The sequence below is a fragment of the Rhinolophus sinicus genome, linkage group LG11 (genome assembly GCF_036562045.2).
Source record: "Rhinolophus sinicus isolate RSC01 linkage group LG11, ASM3656204v1, whole genome shotgun sequence".
Classification (NCBI taxonomy): domain Eukaryota; kingdom Metazoa; phylum Chordata; class Mammalia; order Chiroptera; family Rhinolophidae; genus Rhinolophus; species Rhinolophus sinicus.
The window spans coordinates 71,976,552-71,995,257 of NC_133760.1; the positions used below are offsets into that span (position 1 = coordinate 71,976,552).

Here is an 18,706-nt window from a genome sequence, read left to right on the forward strand (position 1 = left end):
ATGGCCCTTGGTGAAAAACGTTGAAGAAAGTTTGGACACCCCTGCTCTAGAGCCACTTAATCAGGGCTTTTAAAGAACATTGGACTTTGTCATATACACATGGATTCTTAATATTCATTATGGTTATACTAATTTGTCAGTCTCAATTTGCTGGGCTCTAAAACTGTTTTAAGAACTGTCATCTGCCTTCCTCAGCTTGCTATGAGGCTGTGAAACTGCTTTGAAAAGAGCAAATCGCTAAACAAACGTGATACACGTGAGCTCCCAACTTTTGTCCAGGTGATACACACATCTGGGCGTGTAAAGGCCCAGACAATTTGCGTCCTTCTCCGTTTCTGCTTGTCCTCTGCTATGGACAGTTACAAACGTTGTCAATAACTGTTCTGGGAGGACGTGATGCCCCACCTAAGGACGCAAGTCAGCGATCTGAAAGGCAGAAAGATTTTCGGGGAGGAGCAGGGGCGGGGCATGACCCAGCACCTGGCAGCGCCGCCGATTGGCGGAGGAGAAGGTTGTTCCCTCAGGGCGGCCGCTGATTGGCTGCGGGAGGGGCCTGACGTCCCCAGAAGTTGAGCAAACACCTCCTCCTCCCGGCTCGCATCCCAATATCTGCGGGCACTTCGTGGCCTACCCTCGGTGGACCCGGGAGCTGGGAGCGGCGGGGACCGGTCGGCGCTCACCGAGGACGAGGTGAGGCGGGATGCCCGCAGGGGCAGAGCGGACGGGCGGCGGGCTAACCTGCGAGACCGCGGGCGGGACCCGGACTGGCGGCCGGGAGCCGAGGCCGAGCTCTGCCTCCTCCTCCCAGCGCCCCGAGCCACCGGCGCACTCCCCGGACCCCGCCGTCGCCCCGACGAGCTGGGGAGGGAGGGGGACGAGCGTTTGGGCCTCCCTTTTTAACAAGGAAGTGCAAGTTGGCGCAGCTCCATCATTTCTGAATCAGAAGGGGAAGGGATGTCGATTCGGATTTCTTTTCTGCTTTTGGCGGGGGGAAGGGGGTGCGGTTCCCGAGGAGCGAAGGGTTGGTGTTGAAGCTGCAGAGCGAACGCCCTGTTAGTTCTTGCACCGTGTGCTTATTTAGATTGGCTCGCTGCGGGGTGGGGGGTGGTTGATGGAGATTGTGGGAGGAATCCTGCCCCCGCCGCTTTCTTTCCGCGCTGTTGGTTTCCGGTTGACCTTTCCAGCTCTGGCCCGCGTAGCCAGACTGATCCCAATCTTCTCGCCCTTTCCATCTCGTGCTGGCCAGTCTCTCTGAGATGAGGGCCCCCAGCCCCACCAACCTGCTGCTCCTCGTCCACACTCTAACGGAGAGAGGAGGTGGGAGAAAGTTGGGCACCTCGGGTCTCAGCGCTGCCTGCGCTCCCGGGACCTTGCAGGGGCCGTGCTGGCCGGTGTGAGAGCGTGTCTCGGGAGTGGGCGCGAGACTCCGATTGATTGAACGGAGCTAACGCGTCCTGACTACTTCCAGAAGAGATGTGCTTTTCAGACACTGATTTTGCGGGAGTGGAAGTGGGGTGGAGCGTGGAGAGAGGGAGGGAGAGAGAGAGTTCCGTAGCGTGAACAAAGATGAACAGTTTTTGATACTGTGGGTCATTAGTTGTCGGAATGTGGAGAAGATGTCGCTATACACAGGACTGAACGATCACCGACCCAAGCAGTAGCTTTTAGATACTTTATTTTACGAAAATCACTGATAGCCCTGTGCGGACATGTTTATGTCTGTCTGTGTGTGTATTTTGTCACTTGTGCTTTCCTTCCTCCCCACCCCCCATAAAGGCTAGTAAACCTAGGGCTCCTTGACTTTCTGACAATGTAAACTGGTGACTTGTCTGCAAAGTGAGTTAGGAGGACAATGGTTTAAAGCAGCTTTCCTTAGTCACTTTCCCACTCTCCAGAAATTCATATTTGTTATCAATCTGACTTATTATTGGTGACAGCATCATCAGAACTTTAATTTGAATTATTTGCAATTGAAATCCCCCCCCCAATTAACTAATTCTTTATTTAAGCCTTGACAGACCTTTGGCTCAGGATTTGGGAAGTGATCTTTGGTGTGTAGGCAGTGCCCACACAAATTTACCCAAAACTTTTAATTTTCCAAATATTCTTTATCATTTTGTCACAGAAATAACACCACACACAGTGGCAAGTTTCCTTGGTGAGCCTCCCCGAATTCTTGAAATTCATGGAATTACAGAAAGACTGTAAATTTTGAATAGGAAATAACTAACAATGTTATTACCATATTCGCCGAATCCCAGATGCCATCCTTGTAAGATGCATCCCTATTTCAGGGATGCTAAAATGTGAAAAACATGCGTCTTAAATTTGATGAAATACAGTATTAAAATGGTAAGTTACGGTCTTGAACACCCATGCCTAAAGAATGAAGTTGAAGAGAGGGTTTCCTGGGCACCTTTTTCCTTCCCTGAAAAATACAAGGCAGGGAGGGGATTCATAGGAGCCGTTGTGAAGGCCTTTCCAAAGTGTGACAAAAAGCAAGGGAAGGTAGGAAGTGTCTTCTCTTAGTGGTGTGGCTGTGTCCATCTCTGAGGAGTGGGCAGGCTTGGAGCCTTTCATTTCTTAGCAATTATTGAGTGCTTATGTCATGGGAGGCAGAGCTCAGCACTTAATGCGTATTAGCTCAAATACAACAGCCTCTACTGCGTTTTGCCAATGAAATACAGACAGGTCATTACGCCCAAGGTCACAGAGTAAGTGGAGTCCAGGAACCCAGGCATCTGCGGAAGAGAAGAGTTGGTGTCCCTTTGAGGTATTCTTCTCTTGCAAGTCTGGGTTCCTGGTTATTGCAGTCCATGCAGGTAATCTAGGTGAGTATCTTGTCTCCCATAGTGTTTTTAGTGTTTTTGCTTCTGTGTTTAGTATACTTTAGCTGGATCTTCATGAGTCTCAGTGTCTATTTGTGTTCTAAAATTCTAATAGAATATTAGAGCTGAAAGGGACTTTAGTATTATATTCCAGTCTGGATGGGGAAACTGAGGTCAAGAGAAAGAACCCCATAGCTAGTTATGAGTTTCAGCTCCCAGGTCTGGATTTTCTTACTATATTATACTACATTTCATAACATTCATTGGTCTATGCAATCTTGGCAAAGAACAGATCTTTTGTGGGGCGTTGTGGTGGTGGAGAAGGGAAGGTATGAGTCCCTGTTCTTACTGGTGTGTCTATTTTGTTTTCTCTGCTGCATAGGTCTTTGTGATATTCATTTAAATTTGCTCATTTATTCATTCATTCTTTCTTAAAACATTTGAGTTCTCCTATGTGCAAGTCACAAAGATGAATAAAAAGCAATTTATTCCCTGAAAGCATTTGCAGTTTAGCAAAGAGACAGACAGTTAAGCAGGTAATCATTTTGGATCAGTCTCCAGTTCAGAACTAACTTTGCATTCCATCTCAGTGAAACAAAATCTGTGGGCTAAACACTAGGCGAGTTATGAGTCTCTTATCTTTGGACGACTGTGAGTAGCTAATGGGCTACGGATGAGAACATATGAATATTCTTAAACCAGATTAATTAATAGTCATAGACTCCCCATCTCAACTCTACTTGTTTTTTGTTTGTTTGTTTCGTTTTTTAAAACTTCTGGCTGACTATAACGGATTTAATGTGGAAGCATTAAATGGTATATTACTTGGCCATAAAAAAAAAAGAAAAAAGAAGAAATCTTACCATTTGTGACAACATGAATGGACCTAGAGGGTATTATGCTAAGTGAATTAAGTCAAACAGAGAAAGACAAATACCATATGATTTCACTTATATGTGGAATCTAAAGAACAAATAAAACAGAAACAGACTCATAGATACTGATGGTTACCAGATGGCTGGAGGGTTGGGGGCCGGGTGACAAAGGTGAAAGGATTAAGAAATACAAATTGGTAGTTACAAAATAGTCCTGATAATGTAAAGTATAGCATAGGGAATATAATCAATAATATGGTAATAACTATGTATAGTGCCAGGTGGGTACTAGACTAGTCAGGGGGTTCACTTCTTAAATCATATAAATGTCTAACCATTATGCTCTACACCTGCAACTAATATAAAATAATACTGAACATCAACTGTAATTGGAAAAAAAAGAACCACCCCTAAAAAAAAATAAGTAAAAGAATTTAATCACTCCGTGCGATTACTTTTAAGTACAGAAGTGTCCTACCAGCCCAGGAGAAGGTGCTGTTAGAGCACGAGCTCACCCTTCTCCATTCCTTGATCAAAGAATAAAGTTTCTGCTCTGCTTTAACCGCCCCTGAAATAAAGGATGTACCTATGCAACAAGGAAGTGCAAGGATGGAGGAGGTGTTACTGCATGCCCAAACCTAGTTCTAGCAAGTCATGGGATTGGGAGGTATTTGGATCAGTTCTCGGCCATCACCAAGTAGTCTTTTAATTTAGAACTCTTGTAACTCTCCAGGATTATTATGGTCTGGATACCAAATATGTAGTGTGGGCCAAGCAAGATTTATGTCCATGGAATTTCCTTCCCTTGTTGATACTAGTTATCAGGGTTTCATGAGAAACCATGTTTTTGTTTTTGAAATACATTTGCATTCTTTGAATGAACTGGAAGGGTGGGTAGTAATCATTTGTAGTTCTCATCCATTTCCTTATATTGTTCAACTCAAGACTATTCCATTGTTAGTCTCTCGATATTTAATCAAGAGGTGTGCCTGCTTAGTACACACAACTTGGCATTGAGAAATCTCTCCATGTGATTTGATAATTTTAGTTTGAATCACTGAATTATGTTCTAGTGGCATTATTTTAAAGATCTAAACTATAAAGACAAAGAGCACATCTCTGACTATGTGGGCTAGAGATGGAGGATTTGGCCTTAATTTCTTCAATAATGAATTTGTACTCCTTTATACATTTCCCAATGGAAACAACAGGAATTAGAAGGGGCCACACCTAGCTCTTTTGTACTTAATAAGTTCTTTCATTTGCTTATACATTGTTCTGGTTTAGGTAGGTGGTTTGTAAGTTTAAAAAGTTTTCTGGTAGGGTTGATGCTATGGAAAGAAATGAAGAGATTTAAAGGATTTTTGAATATTTGATGTAAAAATACAAAGCTCTATGTAGACCTCAGCTCTGCTAATCCACCTATAACTTCTTACCCATGGAAACCAGCACAAATCAAATACATTGTTTTGTGGCATAAATCCTACCTGAGCAATAGCAGATAAATGTAACCTAATCCAGTTACATTGGAAAGGTCTGCCAATCTGAACAGCCGACTGCTTTTTATTATGATTCCTCCATGGAGCCTTGGAAAATGCTTTTATGAAACATGGAAAATGCCTTATTTCTTTGGGGCTCATGATCTTCATGTTTTAGATTATCTTCTTTCTGGCCCATTCTGACTCTAATATTCAGTTCTAATCTGTCATTGATAATTCATCGTCAGATTTTTATTGCGGCCATTTTATTAGAAAAAGTTGTCCCACCCTGCTCCTGTTGGATCCCATGAAAAGGAGCAGGGGCTGGATTACTGCTTCTTTACAAGTACCTAATGTCATGCTATGCACACCTTAAGTCCCCCCCAATTGTTTTTTAAATTAATGAAATCAGAACAATTCTCCTATAATTAATGGGCAAATGATAATTTCATCAAGAATATTTCTGGCTTTTATTATATTTTTATTTAAATATTAGAAAATATTCATGCTAGAAACAAATGACTGGCTACTACTATATTAATATATGTAATTGTACAGAGACAAATATGCTCACCATTTGAAAGGACCTTCCCAACTACATAAGAGGTCCTCTGCGCATGAAAGTGGACATATATCTTTAGTTATAATCTTTTATAATACACCTCATAAAATCTTCTTTGGTTCCTTCATGTGATTTAGAGTGATGATATACTCAATGACCATGGTTTATTTCATGGTGACTGAAAGAAAATGGTGGGGTATGTTTGGAGTGCCAAGCTTTGCTCTATCTATCTATCATCTATCTATCTATCTATCTATCTATCTATCTATCTATCTATCTATCTATCTATCTATCTATCTAAATACCTACCTACCTATCTACCTGTCTCTCTCTCTAATCACCATTTTCCTTCTCAATTTTTCTTGAAAAGGATGGAAAATACCAAGAACATTTAAGCATGCCTCCCTGCCTGTTCTCATGTGTACATTGCAAAGATAAATAATTTGTAAATTAATAGAAATTCTTCAGTCTTCCCCCCATTGAGAGATGGAAAGAGAGGTAAGATGGTACCATATAGTATATTCTATTGCTAGTCCATCCACTGTTCTGCTAGCCTCAGTACATAGCTACACAGTTCACTATAATTCTCCCATGACTTCTAGAGTTATTTCAAATTCCCGATCCATCCTAGGTGAGTGAAAATGTGTACATTAGCGCTGTTCTTGTTTTACAAAAACCATAGGGAAGAATCTCTTAAATTTCCTTTTCATGCTATTTGAAATGTTAGCCCTTCATGTGTTGAAGGGAAGACGAGCAGTTGTCACGGGAAGGGTCTTATTCTCCTCCCCTGACTATGTGACACTTTCCCCCTTATTCCTCTTCTCTTCCACCTGAGTCTCTCTAGCTCTTTCTTTTTCTTCTCATCTCCTCTTGAGTTTCCACATGCTCTTTGTTCATGCTACAGTAGGCCGCTCTCAGCACCTGGCCCTGTCAAGCGACCTCACACTAGAGCCAGTGGTAAGCCAGGGGTCTTCTGGTTTGTTTCACGGAGGGCATTGCCAGGAACACATTACGTTTACTTCCTGATAGTCTTGGAGAAGTCCATATGGTCCAGAACAGGGAAATCCAGAACAGTCCACCTGGGCATTCCTGTGAGATACCAGAACCTGCAGCGCCCTACCTAATAGCAGTTAAGAAATCCTCACTGTTAGGTATTTCTTGATGATCCTGGCAAACAATGAATAGTGGGCCTGGAAAGTTCTGTGCTGAGACCAAGTTTCAAATTCAAGCAATTACTAATACAGTCACACCTGCTGTAATCAATTCCCGCCCCCCCACCCCCCCCCCACCCCCCCAGTTCCCAGAAACCTAGAATTTACCTTGGCAGAGACTCAGGGAGGATTTTTGGTGGCATATGGGAAAGAGGTAGATAGAGGCATCCCACGCTGGGGGGAGACCTGATCTTTTACTATAATTATTAAAGTCGATGACATATGGATCTGGTTTATTTCTGACCTGAGCAGTCAATAGTAACAACATGTGTCAGATCTGTGTGGATCTATCTGCAGGCTTTGGCAAAGAAAAAAAAAATCCCGAGTGTTAAATATTAACCTAGGAATCCTGCTTCTGCTTAAAAGCAACAGCTCTGCTTGGCCTCCAGTTCAGTGCCTTCACCTGTGAAATGGGGATAATAATAGTATCATCTTCATAAGATTTTTGCAAGGAGAAAATCTGTAAGGTGTTCAGCACAGCACCTGGATATTATGTTAAGTAAATGATAAGTGTTGTTACACTTGTTGAAAAACAAAGTTACAAGAGTTATGATTTGAGAATTCCCTACAAAAAGTGAAAGTGAAAGCAGCTTCCCAAATAACTGCAGAGGGTCAGGCCCTGCTGCATTCTTTTCCTAGTCCCCATAGAACGTATGACTTTGAAAATATATATGCGTATTCCATGTGTGCATGTGGCTGTGTCTCCCCTTGCACATCGTCTCCCCAACCCAGACAGAGGAGGTGGAAAAATGAGGAGGGATGGTCTCTGAGGGAGAGGAGCCTATGATTAGAAATCAAGGTGGGAGAGACTATCATATCTTAATCTGTTCCCTCATGTCAGCACCAAGAATTACTACAAACAGTAGAGGATGTGGGGTAACTTGGTCACTGATGGTGCATGAAATACAGCCCCTGATTGGAGGATGGGACCATTTCTGGGCTTATCTGTGTGTTCAAAAGAATCGCTTGTCTTTGGAATTGGTTTTATTTGAGAACATAAGGGTTCAAGTTCTCTGGAACGCTGCAGTGTTTCTTTTGGTTTGGGGAGAATAAATGCCATGGCCTTGGGCTCGGGCTGTGCCTAATATAGTCTCTTAAAACCAAACTATGTAAAGACACCAAACATTAGATACAGTACCTAACAGTCTTCTACTGAAATGTTGATTGTCGGTATTTTAGCCCCAGTCAAAGAAGTCAGCCTGAACGTGCAGCCATCAGCGCCTTCCAGCTCCTTCTGTGTTCAGCGCCTTCTCTTCCTGCCCACTCCTTCCTAAAGCCTTAGCTGGACTCCTTGCTGATTGTTTGGTTCTTTCAGTCTGTTGTGTTGTGAGCTGTCCTACAAATTTTCTAGCTCGGGTGGCAAGTAGTGTTTGCCCCCAGGAAATGTACTTGTCTGCACCACTGTTTGGACAAACCTTACCATCTCTATGGTGGGTCTGATTGAGAGGTTGCAGTCTGATGTGACAGAAATGTGTGCCATGGCATTTGCTAAATGCAGTAATTGCTAGGACATTTCTGGAAGGTGGGAAATCCTTTAGTTTCTATATTTTGATGCCAACTTTAAATATAAAAAAACTAAGGTTTAGCTTTCAAATGATCCAGCAAATTATTATTGGAAATGACATTTGACTACCAAATGTATGCAGCCATATGAGGAAGGATAGAATACTATTTGATGTTTATGCTTTAAAGATTTATATAAAAGCTATTCCGTGCTAACACGTAGTAAGCCTTTTGTAAACATTTCTTGATTGAATAAATGAGGGGAACTATGCATTCTGGATTCGCAGTTAGAAAGCTGGTTGAGACAGGTCAGGGTTTCACATAATAGGATGGTGTGGATGGAGAGAAAACCTGGAAAGGGCAGCAGCGTGTTTTGAGCAACAAAAAGGTCTGTGAGGGTGAGACTGGGGGTCTGGGGGGTGGGGGTGGGGGTTTAGGGCCGTGCTTCTTAAACTTCTGACACCTATGATGAAGGAACATGTGTGTTTGTTTTCTTAAATTTTCAATCTGCCAGGACCAATGCTTTTATAAAATTCAGTAACAATGAATTACTAGAAAAATGATCATGTGATATAAAGGTCTCTAAGTGCTAACTTTCCATTTCTGTACATATGTCATTAGGGACCAGTGAAAAGCAGTTCAGACAACAGGCTGCAAATCACACTCTGAGTGGCACTAATTTAGGGAATGGTCAGAGATGAAACCTGGAAGAGGTTGGAGCTAGATTATCAAGAAACTTCTACATGATTAAAGGATTCCAAACTTTATGCTCTCAAAATTGGCATAAATTATTTTGCTGTGTTTGCATTGCACGTTAACTTGTTTAAAACGTTTGTGCTGAATAGTTGTTTGATAAAACATATGTTTTTAAAAAAACAACTGTTTTGGCTTAGCGGGTATGGGTTAGTGTCCTATATGTTGCTGGGTCCTTTTTTATTTTGGAAATAAATAACTTGGGTTGTGGAAACTTGGGTTTGTTTGGGTAATGGAACACTATTTCATCCAGGTTTTCTCTATCCTGTATCTGGTACCAAACGAGCTGGTCAGATTTTACAGCAGATTTCTCAGGAGACCAGAAGTGATCTGTGAGCCCCCCTGCCTTTTGTTGTCCGGTGCTCTGACGATGTCTTTACAGTCACCAGGTTTCAAGATGCTGCGATTACAAAGGACCAAACTGGGTGGGCTGGGGCTCAGCCTTTTCAGAGGGCTTCACCACAAACCTGTGATGGCTGTGAGGCGGGAGGATGTGAACGCCTGGGAGAGAAGGGCCCCGCTGGCCCCCCGGCACGTCAAAGGCATCACCAACCTGGGGTACAAGGTCCTAATACAGCCTTCTAATCGGCGGGCCATTCATGATAAGGTAAATGATTCCAATTTTTTACGTATGTGGTTATAAATAAAATGACTCTGCATATGAAAATTAAGGAGCATCTGAGTGAAAAATAAAATGTTTGCTAAGGTCACTTAAATACCACATGGCAATAGTCCTTTACTTTGGTTATGAGATTTCTGGTTAGAATCCGTGATAGAGTCCACGATTCGACCAGTAAGTATTATTTTCATCCATCCCATGCTTTCTCCATTGGAGGGATAGAGGGATTGATTTTGGAAGGAGATGATATCCTTCCGTCCTTCTCGCTTTCATGTCTAGGACTGGGGAGAAGGGGCCAGGAGGACACTTACCTTTTCACTTGTCAGACTTGCCTCCAGGAAATGCTTCACTGAGTAGAGGATGCCTGGTCAGCCACTGTGTGAAGCCCTGTACATTCATCATTCCGTTTGCTTTTCACAATAATCTTATGATACAATTTTGACTCTTATTTTCATTTTAGACCTATACATGTGCTTTTTCTTCCCTGAACCATTTGAAAATATGTTGCAGACATCATGACACTTCACTGCTACATGCTTCAGTATACATTTCAGTATCACTTTCCTACGTAACTGTCATATCATCTTTACACCTAAGAAATTAAATAATAGCATCTCACATAGCTCATTTTAGATTCGCCATTGTCTCAAATGTCTTTTATGGTTTTGTATTTTAGCTGAGTCTTAATTAAGATTTCTTCCATTTATTATTATGTGTCTTTAGTTCTTTTAATCTAAAACAGCAACCACCCCCACCCCCCCGCCCTTTAGATTTTTGTTTGTTTCAATGACATTGACTCTTTTTGAAGGTTCCACTTCTGGGTGTAAGTAGTCTGCTTTTTACCTCATGATTAGACTTAGCTTAGAAAAGACATAAATATTCCATAAGTGATATGTTCTTTCCATGGTATCACATCAAAGACACAACAAATCAGGTTGTCACATGATTGGGAATGTGTGATCACTTGTTCGAGGTGGTTACCACTAGGTCCCTCCATTGCAAGAGTACGTTTCTCCCTTTGCAATTTCTGAGTCTTCTGTGGGATATTTTGAGGCCTGTGAATCTCTTGTTTCTCAAAAACCTTTCAATTAATGATGTTACATCCATTGACAGTCTTTGTTGAAATCAATTTTTACATGGAGGCTTGCAAAGGAATGAGTTTCTGATTTGATCACTCTTTACAAGTTTATTTCCTGATATTCCGTTTAAAAGCAATTTCCCTTTGTTTCTCCCTTCTCTCTTGCCTGTTTGATTATCATTATGGGTGCTTGAGCTTTTTTTTTAAAAAAAGATTTTATTGGGGAAGGGGAACAGGACTTTATTGGGGGACAGTGTGTACTTCCAGGACTTTTTTTCAAGTCCAGTTGTTGTCCTTTCAATCTTAGTTGTGGCGGGCACAGCTCAGCTCTAGGTCCAGTTGCCATTGCTAGTTGCAGGGGGCTCAGCCCACCATCACCATCCCTGTGGGAGTCAAGGAGTTGAACCAGCAACCTTGTGGTTGAGAGCCCACTCCACTGGTCCATGTGGGAATCGAACCAGCAGCCTTCGGAGTTAGGAGCACGGAGCTCTAACCGCCTGAGCCACCAGGCCGGCCCGCTTGAGCTTTTTTCATGTAATGTATAATAGTCCATTAGCTATCATTCTTTTTAATGTCCTAATTATTCCAAATTTGAGATAGTGAGAGTCCCTTTAAGGGGGCTACTGTGACTTTGGATGTGAATCCTTTTTTAGTTGAGCTTCCTTGTCGCCTGCAACAAATTGTCCTAACCCCACCTTGTGCTTTTGCCCCACACCTGGAATTAGCCATTTCATCAGGGAACCCTGATTTCTTTTAGTTTAAAGAAAACAAGATCTGGTGTCTGGTGTTAGGCGTGTTTATTATTGCTGAGATTTTGTTGCTTTTACCCTTAATGGACAGAGCTAAGAAATACAGACACAAACACTCATACATATGTATTATTTAATGAGTTAATATTGCTATTTACAATTAAAATTTAACATTGCAGGTTTTTCTTACCTTTAAATTTTTATACTGTTTGCATCTGTTTTCTCCAGCAATGAAAATTTTAATTTCATTGATAACACTGTTACACATGTTTTGCTGTATGTGATATACATAAAATAACTTTGGAATCACAATGCTAATATTACAATTAACAATAATCCTATTAATGCTAAGAAAATAGACCTTAAAATGTCAAAAAAAATTCTCTTTACAAGAAAAATTTTTCTAATTATGTTGATGACAGATGTTAACTGGACTTACTATGGTGATCGTTTTGCAATTATACAAATATCGTATCATTATGTTGAACACCTGAAACTAATATAATGTTGTATGTCAATTAAACCTCAATAAAAAACCCTATTAAATGGAAATATAAAACCCTAGTATATTTAATATTTCTTTGAAGTCTTTTTTTCCTTTAGAATACATTTCACCAAAAATATTTTGAATACTGGGTTTAAAAGTAATTTGAGTTATTTTTTCTGTGTGGTTACATTGTCAATGTGATATCTAGTTGGATTCATTTATTTTTGTTTCTACTACATTTTAATGTTTGCTTTGAAGTCCTTTTGATTTAATTTTATTTTCAAATAATTTAAACATTTACAAGTTTCAAAGATTAAAACTATGCATAAAAGGTGTAATGCAGAGAAGTCGTCCTCTCATCTTAAACCCCTCCATCCCATTACCCCACCACCTCATAGATTACTATTTTCATTAGTTTCTGATCTATCATTTTTGTTTCTTTTTGCAAAAATAAGCGTGTGCGTGTGCGTGTATGTGTGTAGTCTTATTTCCCCTTCAATCTTATACAGAAGGTTGTATACTTTATGAGTATATACTGTTTTGTTCCTTGCTTTGTTTAGTAAACAGCATATCCTGGAAATCACTCCATGTCAGTTCATAGAGATCTGCTTCATTCTATTTAATGGTGATGTAGTAATTACTCCATTGTAATTATTTCATGATTTATTTAACCAATCTACTATAAATGGGCAAATAGAATGTTTTCAAAGAAACCAGGTATGGCCCATATGTTCATTCTTTTACCATCTCTCCTATTCATCTTTACTTTCCTTTGAAGTAGATTTCCAACTAGATTTATCTTCAATTTATTCAACTGCCACCTTTGATGTTCTTTTCATTCTGCTTGGATCGTGCCACCCCTTTATTTAAAAATCTGAAATGACTGTCTGTTGCTTTCATGTACTAGCTATGTAATCTCAGCTGGGTAAGTCTCAGGTTTCCCATTGATAAAACTAGGATAATAATAGTACCTACTTATGGAAGTTTTATGAGAATTAAATGACATAATTCATGCAAAGAGCTTAGCAAAGCACATAGTAATTTACTGATAAATGTTAATGATTATTAGTTTTATTTTTTATCCAATAAAGCTCACATTCACCATGATAGTATTCAATCTACTTTTCCAGTTTGATTTACCCCATTATGCCCTAAACATCTTCACTCTCCTGCCTCCACATTTGTGTATATTCCTTCAATGTCTTTTATTGATATTGCCACCGTGTATTCCCCATCTCCACCTCTCCAATCCTACTCAGCCTTTTAGATTAGTTTAAATTTCCATATTTCCTTCGTCAGCTCACTTGGAAATTATCTCAATATCCGTTAAGCTAATGTATCACTTAGATTCTGTTGATCATAATGTTCTTGTGAATTCAGCCTCATTTACTTTGCTCCTGGCTTCTTTTTACTGTATATTGTGAGTTCCTTTATAGGAAGGATCTTGTCTGTTTTCCTTTGTGTCTTGTCATCTCAGCTCTAGCACAGACCACAGTACAGAGTCAGGCAGTAATAAATACTAATTAAACAACAACAACAACAAAAAAGAAAAACAAAAGTAAATATTGCAGATATATGTCTTTCTTTTAAAAATGCACCTGAGTAAAAATTGCTATTTAGCATTGAATGTTTCTCTGCATTGTTGGTACAAAATAAACATTGCACAATTATATTTAAATGCATGTGCTGGTGATCACAATTATTATGATGAAACTATAAACTGTTCTTAAATAGGAGTATGTGCTGAATTTTCAATTTTTTTTGCTGTAAAACATGTTAGATTAATCTTTAGTCAGCAAGTAAAAATGTCATTGTTCTATTATTTGATCTAATCCATACAGATTTTATTCTTTCAGTAGGTTGTGCCTTTAATTGCTACGCTTATTTATTCAAGAAAATATGAATACAACTAATCGGAGGAATAAATTTTAAGCTAAATTACGTTTCCAGGAATATGTCAAAGCTGGCGGCATCCTCCAGGAGGATATTTCTGAAGCTTGTCTAATTTTGGGAGTGAAGAGACCCCCAGAGGATAAATTGATACCCAAGAAGACTTATGCATTCTTCTCTCACACAATAAAGGCCCAGGAGGCCAACATGGGCTTGTTGGATGAGATTCTAAAACAGGTAATTGGTGACCAATATTCATAGATGTTAACATAGAAACACAATTTTTTATTTTACTTTGTCAGTGGAGTTTCAGTTTTCTCTCAGCATCTAGGAAATATATCATGGTACTCACCTCCATAGGAAAGGTGATCTACGCGTTAGTGCTTGAATAGTTCTGGTCTTCAGTCTCCTCTGCTGTGTAAGTTTGTAATAAGAGGATCAAACATGTTTTATTCATTTTGTGTTTTGAAATGGGAAGTGTGATAAAAGGTTGCCCCCAAACGATCATCAATTGATAAGACCAGTTGGTCAGATATGACCATGTAGAATTTTAGAGCTGAAAAGAACCTCAGGGATCGTATAATGTACCACCCTAATTTCTCAGATGGAGCCAGAGATGTGAAGGGTCTTGACTGAAGTTGCACAGCTTTGAAAGGCCAGAACTGGAGTAGAGACAATTTTTACATTTATTAACATTCATAAGGGGGAAAACAAGCATTTTTGGGGGGATAAAAATACTATGGGAAAACCATCATCTATTTAAAATACAGAGAATTCATTCAACACATATTTGCTGAGTGCCTATGTTGTGTCTGCAGTGACAATAGAATATCCCTGTCCTCACAGAGCTTGCATTCTAGTAGGAGGAGACAGATGATTGATGAATAAAACACCTCACATGTCACTTGGCGATAAGTGTAATGGAGATAAATATGACACAAAAGGAGCAAAAGAGCGCTAGGCCCTGGGGGAGATGACAATTCTAGTTTAAATAGGGTGATCAGGGAGAGCCTCACTGCCAAGTTGGCATTGAGTGAAAATTTGGAGGAGATGAAGAATCAAGCCTTATCCATCCGGGAAATCTTCCAGGCAGAGAACAGTAATGTAAAGCTCCAGGAGTCTTTTTGTGCAGAGGGTGAGAGTAAGTCATGTTAAAAAATGCTTGATGACATGAATGTGGAATATAAGAGAAAGAGAAGTCAGAGATGACTCCGAGACTTTGGCCTGAGCAACTGAAAGGAGGTGCCCTAGATAGAGACGATGGTACTACTGCAAGAGGGGCGGCTTGGATGGGGGGATCAGGAGTTGAGTTTAGGGCCTGGTTGGTTTAATTTGTCCACTAGACATTCCAGGGGAGATACTGAGTGGGCCATTGGACATGAGTTTGTAGCTCACGAGGGCAGTTTTGTAGTTGTCAGAGACTAGATGGCATCTAAAGCCGTGAGACTGGATGAGGGTAGGCAGTGAGTGTAGGTAGAGAATTCCAAGGTCCGGGTCCTGGGGTAAGGATGTTAGAGCATTAGAAACTAGAATCTGAGAATGGGCAGAGGACAGGAAAGTTCACAAACAGTAAAAGCAATGGAGAAAAAAGTATTTTATATTGGTGTAGGGAATACATTCCTACTAACTTCAAATGTACGAGCACTGAGCTGTATGTAGTTCATTTGCAGTGTTTCTGAAGAACAGTTTCAAAAAGTAATTAATGGAAATAATACTATAAGAAGAATGTTTCACCTTAAGCAGACAAACTCTTTAAAAAGTAATTTAGAAACATTTTTGTTGTTGTTATATGAACATTTGTTCATTACAAGAAAATTAATAAAAACAGACCCAGCAGGGCTTCTTTTTGGCAGCAGATTATAACCAATTACTTTGAGTTGGATGAATATTTAACATTCTTAAATTAATGCACGTGGTAAAATCATATAACCTTTGAGGAAATAAAACGACTGTTTGAAACTTTCCACAATTACCATGTGTCCATAGCTTTTACCATAAATTAGTAACACATTCCCGAGTGAGGGCAAATCCCCAAGGAAAGAGGAAGACTGGTTTTACTGAAGGGAAGGAAGTGAAAAGCAGGCAGCATGTACCACTTTTTAACTGAAGCTTAGTTGTGAAAGGATGGAGAGAGAGAGAGAGAGACAGAGGGAGGAAGGGGGGAGGGAGGGAGAGAGAGAGAGAGAGATTGAGATTAGGAGAGACAGAGAAAGAGGGATAAAGAAAATGAGATAAATTTGTGTGTATGGATTTGAGAGGGAATGTTCTTACTGTTTTTAAGGTAGAAGAGACCTGAGTGAATATAGAATGACCGAGGGGTAGGATCAGTATAAAGAGGGTAATGCAGAACAAGGTAAACTCAAGAAGAATGGCCTTGTAAGACCTGGGAGAAGCTGAGTTCTATCTCATAGGGTTTAGGCTTAGGAGGACTTGCTTTCTTTGGGACTAGAAAAAAGGATGTGAGGATGAGTGGGGCTGTAGATATATTTGCAGATGGTGCTGGGCTAAAATTTAAAGGCAATCATGCCTTTATTGTCTGACTGCCTACCATCAGGGGGCGTTTAGCATGCTGCTAAGGCCATTCTTTCATCTCTAATCACAAACATATCACTGGTTTATGACCTGGCATATTCTAAGTATTTCATGGTGCACCTGATGGTAACTTATGTTGGCAAGTCAAAATATATTTTATAAGATGAAACAAATGTGAAATACTGACTTGCTTTACATATATGTGCTTTATTCATTGAAATTAAGTATTGTGGGTCTGGCTGAGAATTTTCTTATTCTTTCTTCAGGAAATCCGACTTATTGATTATGAGAAAATGGTGGATCATAGAGGAATTCGGGTAGTGGCATTTGGGCAGTGGGCAGGTGTGGCAGGTAGGTATTCTGGGCTTTTACATCACTCACATTCTAAATTTTCCCAGTGAGTAACTGTGGCAAGAGGATAGAAGTGTTCATTTCCATCAGTCAAAATAAACATGAGGGTCTGACTAAGGGCACTAGAATGAGAAGGTAAATTGTTAAAATATATTTATTACAAAAATTAAAAAGAAAAAGAGCAGGGAGAAGGATAACAAGTATGGATAGGCTCTGACTTATTAGGTAGTTCTGTTTGAAAGACTAGGAGAGGTCAGTTTGGTTCTGAAAAAAATGAGGAATAGAAGAAAGGGAAAAAGAGGAAAAACATAAGAGGGGCAGGAAACAACAGAGGAACAATCTAGAAAGGATAAGAGCTGGAGTTAGGGGAAAACTCCACTTGACTTTTGTCCCAGTTAGTACTTTGAATCTTCTTTAGTTGAGAAATACCACCACCATATGTTATAACTATCAAATTAGACTACTTGAAGAGAGGTCTATATTTGTCAGAACAAGCAGACAGAAATTTTTAGGGATAGAAGATACTAAAACACTATTATCCACCCTGACATAAATGATAATTATTGAACCGTCTACTCAACAACTGTAGGATACATGTTCTTTTCAAATCATGTGGAACATTGACTCAGATGGTCCTTATACTGGGTCACAAAACAATTCTTAATAAATGTAAAAATGTTTGAAATCATACAGTATGTGCTCTGACTATAATAAAATTGACTTTGAAATTGTAATAGAAAAATATCTAGAACATTTCCAAATTTTTGAAGATAAACCATGTGTTTTTTAATAACTCATGAGTTAAGAAGAAATCAAAGCAATAATTAGAAAATATTTTGAATTGAATAACAAATTAAAACACAGTATATCAAAATTTGTGGGCTACAGATAAAGCGGGGCTTAGAAGGAAATTTATAGTATCAATGTTTTTATTAGAAAAGAAGAACGTTCTCAAATTAATGATCTAAGCTTCCATCTTAAGAAGCTAGAAAATGAAGAAGAGATTAAACCTAAAGTAAATAGAGGAAGGAAATAATAAAGATAAGAGGAAAAATCAATTAAATCAAAACAGGAAAACAATAGAGAAAATTAGCAAAATCAAAATCTTGTTCTTTTTAAAAAACAACAACAATAGAACTGACTCTGGGTGGTGAACACATAATGCACTATACAGATGATGTATTATAGTATTGTACACTTGAAACCTATATAATTTTACTGACCAATGACACCCCAATACATTTAACAACAACAACAAAAAACAATAAAAATGATGAACTCTCAGTTAGACTGGTTAGGAAAATAAGAGACAAATAAGAGACAAATCCTTGAAAGACACAAATTACCAAAACCAATTCAAAAAATAAAAATTTTGAATATCAATGTACAAAATAAATTCCACTCATAGACAGTTATTATGAGAAATTAATTATTATTTGTAGAGACTTAGTTATAGTAGCTTCATTCATAATAGCCTAGAAACAATCCAAATATCCATCAGCAGAGGGATGGATACATAGTCACACACCCATAAAATGGAAAACTCCTTAATAATAAAAAGAAGCAAACTACTCAGACACACAATGTGTGAATCTGAAAAACATGCTGAGTGAAAGCAGACACCCAAAAAAGAGTATACACTTGTAATGTCATTTATATGAAACTGGAAGAAAATACATCTATATGAAGAAATAAGATCAGGAGTTGTCTGGGGCCAAGAGTTAGAGAGGATTGACTGGGATGATGGAGGATTGATTGTATCTTGATTATGTTGGTGGTAATATGGGTGT

The 18,706-nt window shown here is 39.4% G+C and overlaps 1 protein-coding gene across 5 annotated transcripts in view; it reads left to right on the plus strand.

Moving 5' to 3' along the window:
• The first annotated feature begins 552 nt into the window (after window positions 1-552).
• Window positions 553-18,706, plus strand: part of AASS (aminoadipate-semialdehyde synthase) — a 55,185-nt gene continuing 37,031 nt past the window's right edge. For 4 of the 5 annotated variants that reach the window (XM_074315660.1, XM_019750056.2, XM_074315661.1 and 1 more), the window contains exons 1-4: window positions 553-690; window positions 9,593-9,817; window positions 14,094-14,270; window positions 16,832-16,916. In XM_074315660.1, the coding sequence (XP_074171761.1) occupies window positions 9,608-9,817; window positions 14,094-14,270; window positions 16,832-16,916 (472 nt within the window). In that variant the 5' untranslated portion in view covers window positions 553-690; window positions 9,593-9,607. Of the gene's footprint in view, window positions 691-9,575; window positions 9,818-14,093; window positions 14,271-16,831; window positions 16,917-18,706 lie in introns of those variants that run through there. The other variant, XM_019750055.2, reaches the window with a different exon arrangement.